Source organism: Penicillium taxi (assembly GCF_028828555.1).
Source record: "Penicillium taxi strain IBT 34144 chromosome Unknown utg000003l_segment0_segment0, whole genome shotgun sequence".
Classification (NCBI taxonomy): domain Eukaryota; kingdom Fungi; phylum Ascomycota; class Eurotiomycetes; order Eurotiales; family Aspergillaceae; genus Penicillium; species Penicillium taxi.
Genome location: NW_026643205.1, coordinates 2998667 through 3010450, shown reverse-complemented (window position 1 = coordinate 3010450; position 11784 = coordinate 2998667). Strand labels below are relative to the sequence as shown.

Below are 11784 nucleotides of genomic sequence, written 5' to 3'. Positions count from 1 at the left end.
GTAGTTGTTTAGCTAAGAGAATAACCACTTGTGGGACGCCAAAACCATCACTTGATATAGATTCAACCATAGTAATGTACTCTCGATTGGTGTTCGTCCCAGAAATAATCTTCTTCTTTGGCTCTCGAGTAATGATCCATTTGTCTTTTCTAACCCCAATTTAGAAGCCAGTCCCATCAAAGTCATAGATATCAGATAGTTTAATACTATACTCTTCAATCGCTTTTTCACAGCTTCTAAACTAATCTTCAATGGCTGATTTATTAAAAGCTAGCTGACGTTCAATATCAAGAGCTTTTCGACGCCTCTTTCGATACTCAGGGTTGCGTTTTAAGAAACGTTTAACCCATAACCCATTCTTGGCTTAAAGGTGATGAAGAAGGATCTATGGCCTTTTAAATGTTTTCAGCAGCTGCGTAAAGCTGTTTAAACTTTGGAGCCATTCCAATTTGATCACGATAATCAATCTAATTATTAAGAGACATTTCATGAGCTTCATCAAGTCTGCGTCCATTTAGTGGCCTCTCAAATAGCGATTTACCACCCTGGACGCGTCGTCGAAACCGTTGATAGTTTACATCAAAAGCTCGCGCAGTTAATGACATTGAAGGGTAATATCCATTTTTGAAGGCGCTTATAGCTTCAATAATACGTTTCTCTTGGTTTAAATTTTTAGAAACCATGGTGGGTGATACTATAGATAGGCGTGGAAAAGTAGAAAATTTTTCATTTGGGTGTTGGACGCGCGCTAACGCGGGTCCGTAATAAATTGGTAATTTATGAAAGGGGCCGGTTAGACATAGGCATCGCCCCTTCGTACGTGTTATAGTAGAGGCGATGAATAGCTTCTGTAGCCAACGAAGGCCTATTTGGTCTGATTTCCAGCCATTAGGGCTTCCTTTAAAGCGCGTATCAGGTGGTAAATCGACATCGTAAAACCAACGTTGCATAATGTTCTTGCCCTTGAATATGATACATGGTAGAGGTACCCAGCCAGTTGAATTTAGACATTCAATAGCTATAACCTACTCACGATTCTTGGACTGTACCTTCAGAAGTCTCGTCAGCCATAATAGCTAGCTAGCTTTAGTATCGATTTTGGTAGTGGCGGGCAATTTGTCTCCTATCGCGAAACCAGTTTCATCAAAGTTGTAAAGTTGTAAATGTCGTCTTCATGAACCCTATTCTCGCGAATAGTCTTTTCAACTAATATAAGCTAATCGCGAATAATCTAAAAGTCTTCTTCTGCATCACGCTCCCATCGGTGATTCCCCAAAAGTAGTTTTGCGTGGTCAAAATTATAACATTTTGAATAGTGAGTATCGATTTCAAGTGTACGTTTGATGAATTTTGAAATCCAATTCCGTCCAATTATATAAAAGGTGGGTCGATTCCGCGGTCAGTGAGTAGAATATTGGCGATTTGAGCGATATAATGAGGTTTAGGGGCAGATCCACAGTCATCTAAAGAGAAAATCCATTTTAGAAGAGTTCTTTTTTCAGATTCAGTCAAGACCATTTGCGCGCTTCTCGACGCGATATTCAATACCAGATAGGCGATCGTGGAGGGTTGAGCGGGGTACATTAAAGATAGATGCAGCTGGGTTGTATTGGTAATTTCACCATTGTTTGTAGCTTTGATAGCTAATAGGATCCCACCCTCCTGTTCAACCCGTTCCTGGGCTATTCAAGCATTCTTAGGTGGCATGGTTGGTGGTTGAAAAAGTAAGACACGTAGATGATGCGTAAAAAAATGACATTCACGGGTCGTATGTGTTTTCTTTTATATTATGAACTATCTAAAGCGCTAGATAATAATATAAGGTTATTTATAGTATGCTACATATGTGCAATTCTTTTATATTCAACCTATCATTAATCGAGAGTTATGACCTCTTTAGACCTCATGACAATGTGGATTTCATTAGAAACAAAATACTGTATTATTATAGTAAGGTGATGTAAAAGCTGAAAAAGCTTAGTATTAGGGAGTTTAGGAAACCATCTTCTTGGAAAAACCTTTCCTTTAAAGATGATATAAAACGGAAGAGCTTTTCTAAAAGAAAGCCATTATAGCTTTAATAATAGTCATTATAATCTTCAGAAGGTATACAGATTCCTGAAGTTATATTTACCTTGAGCGCGAAGCGAGATTCGTCGAAATTAAAGATATCATACGAATTTATACCATAGTATTGAATGATATAATAATTGTAGGGTCTTATTAAGAGCTTCAGGTCTTTTATAAGCAAGTTTCGAAGAGAGGTGGATTCAGGTTTTCGCGACATTTAATTAAACCTATTTATTACCTAGCATTTGCCAACAGAAGAAGGTGGGTAGGTATTAGGGGTAGCCATTTATCTAAACACCCTTCATTCGACCAGTAATAGTTAATCATGTAGCAACTGTAATAGAAGAATAGCTGACCATCTTTTATAGCTTTACTAGCTGATAAGAGACGTCCCTTCTATTCAATCAACTTTTCGCTTCGTTGAGAGCCAATTAGCGGCATACTAGGTGTTCGAAAACAGTCTTGCTTAAGATCTGATTTTTGATGGAGTGATGGTCCGGTATGCAAGAAACACGTTTAAGTAAGGTCCTAAAGGTAATATTTTGTCTACTCAATAAGCTACCATAATGTAGAGAGATATTCTATTACGACTATTATAAAGGTAAAATACTAGATTTAAACTATTTAGAAGAATACTTTAACCGTCTTATAAGGTTGCCAACAGAGGGATTGAAATATTATTTATCTATTGAATATTGATTTCCTCTTTTCTTTCAGAAATAACTACGGACTAAAAATAGCTATGAATATACTTAAAAGTACATTTCGAATTATGACAGATTGTTGAAATTCATATATAAATTAAATCCCAAATGAGCCGCCACCACAGGCGAGTCGCCATCCTAGAACACCATAGTAAACTCGAGAAAATTGAACATCATATTTCAACAACTACCAGTTGAAATGATTTCAAATCTTGAATTCGGATTATTTGTAGTTAAATAAATATATAGAAGAAGGATTAAGAAATGATCAAGTAGAGTGTACTTAAAGCTAAAATAGATAAATTATACCGTAATCTATAATACCACCATCATAAATTTATTTAATTTAGTTGAAATGAACTGATTCTTTGTTAATACTCTTATCGTTATTCCTCACTGAATATTTAAATTATATCAGGGTTATGGTTGTTGGGATATGATATTCAATTTTTTCGAGCTTAGTATGGTGTTCTGGGGTGGCGGCTCACCTGTAGAGCTTTTTACTCTTATATATTTCTAAAATTATTAGATATGATGATTCCTTACTTACCACGTACCCTAAATCCAATCTAGAAGCCTCATGTTTTTTTGTAGGATATTGATCTCTTAATTAAATTACATGTAGGGTTAGTTCCATCTATATAATAAAGTAAATCCCAAACGACCACCATTTTCAAGCGCGTTTCTTGCAGACCTCAACCCACCTGTTTGAATTCTCTTTTTCACTATGCCTCCCTTGGTATAGAGAGATAGTATCAACAACTGTGGTAAAAAAGCAAGAGCTTTCCATCGATCAACAGGCTAGAATTATCTCTAGCTTTGAGAATAGTGTATCGCTAACCAAACTCGTTGCTATCTATAGCTGTTCCTATGATACAATTTACTCTACTTATAACCACTATGAAGCCACCAAGACCCTTGAATCTCGCCCTAGAAGCGGACGTTCCTTATCTATAGCGAAGCCGCTAAATGCTGGATTTATTTAAAAGCGCGCCGCCAACTACTTTGGAGCTATAGACGACTTGCTGCGAGCATTATGTTAAACTCTTCGCGATCTCCTATATTGGAAATCTTTCGAAGGTATGGCCTTCTGAAACGACGTCGAAAGAATAAGCTCCCTGTTATCCCTCGTCTTAGGAAAGAGTAACTCGAATTCGCTCAAAAATGGCGTCAGGATATAGACTAGAAGAAATAGATAATTTGGATGAATGATCTATCTAAAGAATATATGATTCTAGTAAAGTAAATCACCACCGAACCGCCATCACTACCGAGCCGCCACCCCAGAATACCATAGTAAACTCGAAAGAAATTGAATATCACATCTCAACAACCGTGACACTGATATAATTCAACTATTCGGTGAGATATAACTTTAAAAATATCCAAAGAATCAATTTATTTTACTAAATTAAATAGAGGGATTATAGTAGTATCATAAATTACGATGTAATTTATTTATTTTAGCTTCAAGTACACTTTACTCGATGTTTTCCTAATCCTTCTTTCTATATATATATATATATATATATATTTAATTAACTAGTAATAATCCGAATGGCGAGCTTGGTGATACAAGACCTCGGTGATGCGGGGCAGCCACCACTTATTCCGCTACCGAAAGGGCGGTCAACTTTTTGCCGGGAAAGAAGGAGATTAGATGGAAGCGTGGCTCCATGGAGAACACGCAGAAATATAGTTGAATAAGCTGGATACTTAACTCACCCTCATTGTTTGGCATTTCCTTTGTTCTCGTATTTGGGGGTTTCTGCGTTTTTACATTCGATGGAAGGGGAATGCCCCTTCCTAAGCGCTGGACACGCCTTTCAGTATAGTCAGTTAAATCGGGTCAATTGAATTCATCGTCATCTTCATCATAGTAAACTCGAAAAAATTGAATATCATATTTCAACAATCAATAGTTAATGATTTCAAGTCTCGAAATCGGATTATTACTATGGTTTTCTGGGGTGGCGGTTCGGTGGTGATTTACTTTATTTAGTACGTTATAAGTCAAAAGTCTGCCCATAGTCGGGAATTAGCCCCACCCACCCCAAATATATATAATGACTTCAAACACTGACATCTCCATCATTATTATAGATATAGTTATATAAATTACGTTTAAATTGATCGATGACAGGATAATAATATTTCATTCAATATTTAGTATAATATCCCCTAGCTCTGTGTACAGCTGCTAATCTGCGTGGCATAGACCTAATTAGGCGGTCAATAGTCGCTTGTGGAATGGCATCCCAAGTCTCGCAAATACAGACCTTAAAATAGGCCCACTCAGCTAAAGTTTGGCCTATTTCGACTAACTCGGGGTGCATCTTCCTTAATTTACATTTTAGAAGCCACCAATATCCCGTCTTCACCATCTCTTCAACAACTGCAATATTCAACTAGTAGGAATCCACTACAAGGTAGGTGGATTGTCTACGGTGTTGAGTAGCAGCTAGTTGAAGCTCACCAACTCCTTATTTACTGCAGTAAGATGATATGGAGCTTACTGCAGTAAAACCTCGTTCTCAGTTATCGGCGAATAGCTAGCTACGCCTGCTAAAGCGAGCGACAGAAACCACCTTCCTGCTTCCTTCGATGTATGAATTTTAGCATTATCCTGCTGAAATATATCATTCTCATAGTGTGGTATAAGGCCCTTTTCTAGTGATTCAAATACAGGATTTACTAGTAAATCGTTTTACCTTTAGACCTAGAATCACGCTCCATAACTACCAACTTTGAACGACCCCCAATCCATATACACGCCCATACCATCTGCGAAATATCCTTCACATGGGCTTTAGGATTGATAAATTGACTTGAATAAGTCTCTGATTTCAACAGCCAAACTCACTGAATATCAGAATTTGATGTTCTTTGAACCGAACATTCATCCGAGAAGATCCATTTCTTCCAATCCACATCCTGACACCATTTTGAGCGAATTCAAGTCGGTCTTTCGCAAGACGAGGGCCAAGAGGGATCTGTTGCGACAGCTGAGAAACAAGGCCATCAACATACGAAAAGTATTTCGACCGAAAAGCTTCTGCCAAAACAGTGACTCTGGAACTAGATTAGTATATCACGGCATCCTTGAGCGACACCCTTGAGCGATGTGCGTTCGCGACAGTAATGTCCCGTCTTCATCGTCTCTTCTGTCTCGGACGAACGTTGACATTCGTCCAGGAAAGAGGAGCACCCATATACTATAAGTAGCTAGTTCTCTCCATCAATGATATGACAGACTTCACAACAACCGCAATATTCAGTATCGTAGCAGCTACTACACTTGGTGGATTTTCTACGGTGTTGAGTAGTGGTTCGTTGAAGCTCAACCATTGTTCTCAGTTACGAGCGACTAGCTAGCTACGCTTGCTAAGCGAGCGACAGGATCTTATTCTTTCGACGTCGTTTAAGTAGGTAATAAGCCTCAAAGATTCTCTGTAATGTTGATCGGGAGGAGTGAAAATCGGTAGTTGCAGCAAGTCGTCTATAGCTCCAGAATGGATGTCGACGCGTCTTTAAATAAATCCAACGTCTAGCGGCTCCATTATAAATAGGGGGATGTCCAATTTGAGGGCGAGATTCAAGCATTTTAGTGGCTTCATAGCGATCGCAAGTATTGTAGATTGTCTTGCGGGAGCAGCCTTAGATAGCAGCAAGTTTAGAGGGCGATACACCATTCTTCAGGCTAGAGATAATTCCAGAACGTTGTTCAATAGAAAGCTCTTGATTTCTACCACGGTTTCCACTAATTTCTGTGCCAAACGGAACCATGGTTGGTGAAGTAAACGAAAATTAAAAAGGCGGCTATAGACGACGCGAAAAAAACGCGCTAAACACGGGCCCACAGTGTGAACAGACTTTTGACCCATTATGTACTTTATAGATATAATTGCAGAAGTCACCGCTTCTCTTATCATAGATCAAAGCCAAAGACTACGTATAAGTTGTCGAGCTAGACAATAATATAAACCTGTTTGACATAACTTCATATTTTATTCCTAATTTCCATAGAGTACTGAAATTGAAAAAGACTAGTTCATATCTGGATTAGTGTTCCAAGGTTGAAAGTGACTGAGAATTTCTCTATGTGGACTGACATGGAAGTTCGTGGCAAACTCCCTTATAAAGTGCTCGAAAATCTATGACCCGCTTGGTGGTCGATACCAAGGTCTAGAATTTGGTAGTTATTGAAGCTATCAAGTCTCTCTCACGAACCATTATCAGAACTTTCTCCTCTTAAAATTCACCTAGTAAATCTCTATAATTGCGCTAAAACCTTATATATGAACTCTACCCGGTATAACAGATGCGATATTTGGATACTAGACTATTACACAGGTCAGATGGTCCTCTCAAATCGGCAGAATGTCTCTTGAGGATGCCGGAAATAGTCTAGGATCTCAAATTCCACTTTCAGCCACTTATCTTATCACGGCATTTTTCACAATCTCACTTTACAATGTGATTGAGTTGACCATAAAGATATTTCTGACCTTCAAACGCCGAACTGGTGTCTACTTCTGGAGCTGCCTCGTTGCGACATGGGGGATTGCAATCTACTGTATCGGGTTCGTCCTCAAGGACTTTGGTCTTGCAAATTCAATCTCATACTTCTATGTCACTCTAATCGTCGTTGGCTGGTGGATGATGGTTACGGGCCAGTCGATGGTCTTATACTCCCGTCTTCACCTCATCATGCACAATGAACTTTTACTACGATTTGTTCTAGGCATGATCATCGTGAACGCAATCATTATGCATATCCCAACCACAGTCCTCGCATACGGCGCAAACTCTACAGATTACCAACGTTTCCTCGTTCCATATAGTGTATTCGAGCGAGTTCAAGTCTCGATATTTTTTGGTCAGGAATCTATCATCTCCGGCCTCTACGTTTATCAGACAAACAGGATGTTTCGCCCCGGGGGACAGATGCACGGTGATGTTGGTAGGAAGCTGCTGCTGTATCTGATTTGTATCAGTGTTGTCGTCGCTCTGATGGATATCATCATCCTAGGGCTGGAGTACGCCGGCAAATATACTTCCCAAACTGCTGTCAAGCCAGTCATATACAGTATCAAGCTAAAACTGGAATTTTCAATTTTGAATAGGTTGGTTATTTTTGTGCAGAGGGTCAGGGACCCGACTTCAATATCTTTTGATGGCAGTTTTTATGATATGCAACAGGAAGAGCAATCTGCCAATGAAGTTCATACAAGGAGGCGCTGTTGGTCTTTGGTACTGTTTGTTCGCAAGGCTCGAAATGAAATTGGCATTCCTGAGAAGTAGTGGGAGAGCCGATCAGTGAGAAGTGGGATAGTCTTGATTGGTAATAATGAATAAAATTAACTAGTGAGTGTCCCATATGGGTATGGATAATAGGTAATAAGTATATGATTAACTAAGTATGGACATTGAACCAGTTACTTAATACTACCTAAAAATGATACATGAAATGTTTGTGGTTGATGTAGTGATTTTTCTAGTCATATTACATCAAATAGGGGCTGTGGCGCAATTGGTAGCGCATGCGATTCCAGCTTCGGTAAAACGGATTGGAACTTCCGCAAGGTTATCTGATCGAGACAGGTCAGCCTCATTTTTTTTCTCAACTTTTTTTTTTCCCCCTTCCTTTCTTCAAGTCATTCATTCCTTCATATTGGATAAGTATTGTGACTCTAATACCATTTGATCTTATACTCATTATCTAATTAGTCAAAATTGGGAAGATCTATGCCAAAATCCACCAACTTGACCTGAATATATATTTAAAGCTCCTGGGCTAGTTGCAATGGTGATTCCTAACATTCCTAATTAGAATCAAGTTTAGAAAGCCCATCACCTTTCTTGACCTCCATAGGTATTAATGGCCTAAGTGAGTTGTGAAAGGGAATGTTGGAAAGCTGGATCTGGACAGTCCATTCATGTATGTATCTATAGAATAGAGAGTTTCATGGATCACTGGGGCCCTTGAAGTCAGTGGGAAGAGATCAGATATATACTTCCAGTTCTTCTCCATTGTGGTCAGACTCTACTGTAGAAGTACAGCCGATAAAGTATGAGATAGTTGCCATTTAATAACAGAGACATCTTAGATACATAATCCTGGAACTTCGAAACCTGTTGATAGAAACAAAAGGGAATAAAATGCTACAAACTACCTATTACATGATATGCTGTTTTGAGCCAGCTGCGCTCCACGAAGCTCCATTAAACAGAGCCGAGGAGTTTGTGGAGACAGCAATTCCCATTGGGACCTCGTTTCCCCGAGCCTGCTCAAGCACAGCCTTGTACTATATTGAAAAGTTAGCGAATTTCCTTCTTGTTTGAACGTAGAGAAAATTAGCGTTACCTTAAAAGCAAAGTTTAACACCAGAGCAACAGCTAGACCAAGACACACAACAAGGGGACCAAACATGTTGTCCAAGTCCTTGCCGCTACGTTGACGGATAAGTCGACCGCGCTTCTCATACATGTACCAGCCCCAGGCCGCAGAGAAGAGAGCAAAGAAGGTATAGACAACGGCCAGCACCTGAGCAATGCGATTGTGCTTGCCAGCAGCGTTGTAGAGACCAAGGGACAAGCTTGACAACAGAATGCTGATGTGCAGCCACTTGATGAAGGTTCGCTGATTGGCCAGCCAGACCTTGCTTTCCACGCGAACGGGCCCGGAGTCCTTGATCCAAACTCCGGGGTCTCGAATACCAGGAGGCAAGGACACAACCTCGCGTCCTGTCCAGTTATTGGGAGAGATGGACTTTAGAACAGACGTGAAGCGAGACGGTGGCCGAGATGATGGCTCCGGAATTTCTGGAACCCGACTAGGTGCTACTGTCTCCGACTGGTGGTGCTGGGGTTCGATGACTGGGAGGCGCATGCGAGGCGGCGCATCACTAATACCAGAAGGTCTGCGCAGGGAGCGATGGCCGTAGGGAGATCCTGATAGAGGATAATGAGTGGGGCTATCTAAACCTCCTGCACCCAGGATTAGGCTGCCCACTGCAATTTCCTCCTCTGCTCGCTTCGCCAACCGTTCTTGTTCCTCTTGGTAGGCAGTCTCGGGGTCACGACGAATGTCAGTTTCCAACTCACCGAGCCAGAATGGAAAGCTATTAACATAATCTTCAAACAGCTGAGCCGTGCCATGAACGAATTTGGAAAAGCGAGGGGCATCTTTCACCAAGTGAGAAGACATGAGTTCATTCACCCACTCTGTCTCATTAGCCTTACCACGCAGCTTGATCTCAAGCTGAGCGTGCGGGAAACGAACAATTTCTCCAGTTCTGATGGCACTGAAGGGATAAGTCATGGATGTATCGTCAACATCAGTGCGATGCCACTGGGAAGGGTCACGGCAAGGGCGCTCCGGATCCAGGCAATCTTCCCGAATCAGGGCAAGGTTGGTGTCAAGAGAAATGCGAATGCGGTCATCACCGGGAATCTGGAAGGCGGTACGAGTGTAGTTTGCACGAAGCATGGGCTGCAGGTTGTTCTCTTTGATGAATGATTGCAACTCTTCGACATCCTTTTTGAGAGCTTCTGCGTCCGCCGATTCCCCGTGGGCGATGTCCTCCATACGATGAACCTTTTTATCCAGATGATATTCTCCGTCCAAGAACTCCTTGATATGCTTCTCCTTCAGCTGTACCTTGACCATACGGCTGCTGTCGTCGTCGTTGACCACCTTCTTTTCCAAAAAGATTGGCGGCTTATCTTTCAGCTGGCCTGTCCAGCGTAGTCGCAAGGATCCGGCTTCGGGAGCACGGGCGACTTTCTGGTTGTAGAGGTCAAACTGAGAATTGTCAAAGTAGAGAGAAGTGATGGCTGGGTCCTCGGTGAAGGTGTCAAGGTTCTTCGACGTTCCAGGGTTATAGATTAGGACGGGTAGACGACGAAGAATGTAAGTCTTGACCTCCAACACGTTGTCGGCATGCACCCAGAATTTATAAGAGGAGTAGACGTCACGGCCAAAGGCCCGTTCCGGCTCTTTCCATGGTACGACGTCCTCATTCAGAGACTCTCGCACAAAGGAGTACATCACTGATAAGCGGTGAACTAAAGGTGAGTAGTCTTCAGAGTTGAAAGGTAGCTGTGACAGGCGAACTTGCAGCAATGACTTCACACGGTATCGAGCTCCACGCTTGCGGTCATGTTTCTTGGCCGCCTTGAGGAAACCCGTGAAGTTGATGCGACTGTACTTTTCCAGTTCGCTAACCTCTTTGGTGATGCCGTCAAGTTCCTCTATCACCTCGGACAAGATCCTCCTTTTCTCCTGCTCTTCGAGGCTGGAGGCTTCCTGATCCCCAGACACTACCAATGGCCGCAGCTTAGCCTCACATGCCGACGTGCGCTCCCGGAGCTGTTGCGAAGTCTTTGATTGGAAAGAGTTTACCTTGTCCAACTGTACATTCAAAAGTTCCTGCACAAAAGCCTCCTCGTCTTGCTCTGTCCACTGGCTATCATCGGAATCGCTAGCATCCGCTGCATTATGCTCATGCTCTCGCAGCAGGGCTTTGAGCTTAACGTAGTCAATATAATTGCCCTTCCATGGAGGATACACAGCCTTTCGCAATGTCTTGCCAAACCGCATGATTCCTCAGCTTTTGATTCACAGGTGAACCAGTTGAGAACGTAATTGTGTACTCCACTAATTGCGGAAAAAAACGATAAGGGCGAGAAAGATTGAGGCTCTAGCTGATCCTGCAGGATGAGAGAATAAGCATGGGTCTTAGTTAGGATGCGGTTCGAAAAAAAAAAAACGAAAAGAAAAGAGAAAAAAATGTGATAAAGCGAACACTAGCAGAGGCTGGTTGTGGCAGAGAGGTGCTTTTGGAAGAGCACGTGCTCCTGCGTTTGGCTAAGCTGCGTTGCTATGGGCCTGACTACCCAATGAAATGTATCAAGCTAGTCTTTATCCGGAAGGTATCGTAATAGCTATCCGGACTTATATTGATCCGTGATATTAGACCCACGGCATTTCTAGCTAACTGTATAT

At 41.5% G+C, this 11784-nt stretch overlaps 2 protein-coding genes across 2 annotated transcripts; one reads left to right on the top strand and one right to left on the bottom strand.

Moving 5' to 3' along the window:
* Positions 1 to 7154: 7154 nt before the first annotated feature.
* On the top strand, positions 7155 to 8078 carry N7495_004561 (uncharacterized protein; the record flags this gene model as incomplete). Its single annotated transcript, XM_057207212.1, has 1 exon — positions 7155 to 8078. The coding sequence occupies one exon, from the start codon at positions 7155 to 7157 to the stop codon at positions 8076 to 8078; it is 924 nt and encodes a 307-aa protein (XP_057064892.1).
* Positions 8079 to 8953: 875 nt separating this feature from the next.
* On the bottom strand, positions 8954 to 11379 carry N7495_004560 (SPX domain protein; the record flags this gene model as incomplete). The annotated part of the gene is made up of 2 exons (XM_057207211.1): positions 8954 to 9082; positions 9142 to 11379. 2 exons carry the CDS (start codon positions 11377 to 11379, stop codon positions 8954 to 8956), a joined length of 2367 nt encoding a protein of 788 aa, XP_057064891.1.
* Positions 11380 to 11784: the final 405 nt, after the last annotated feature.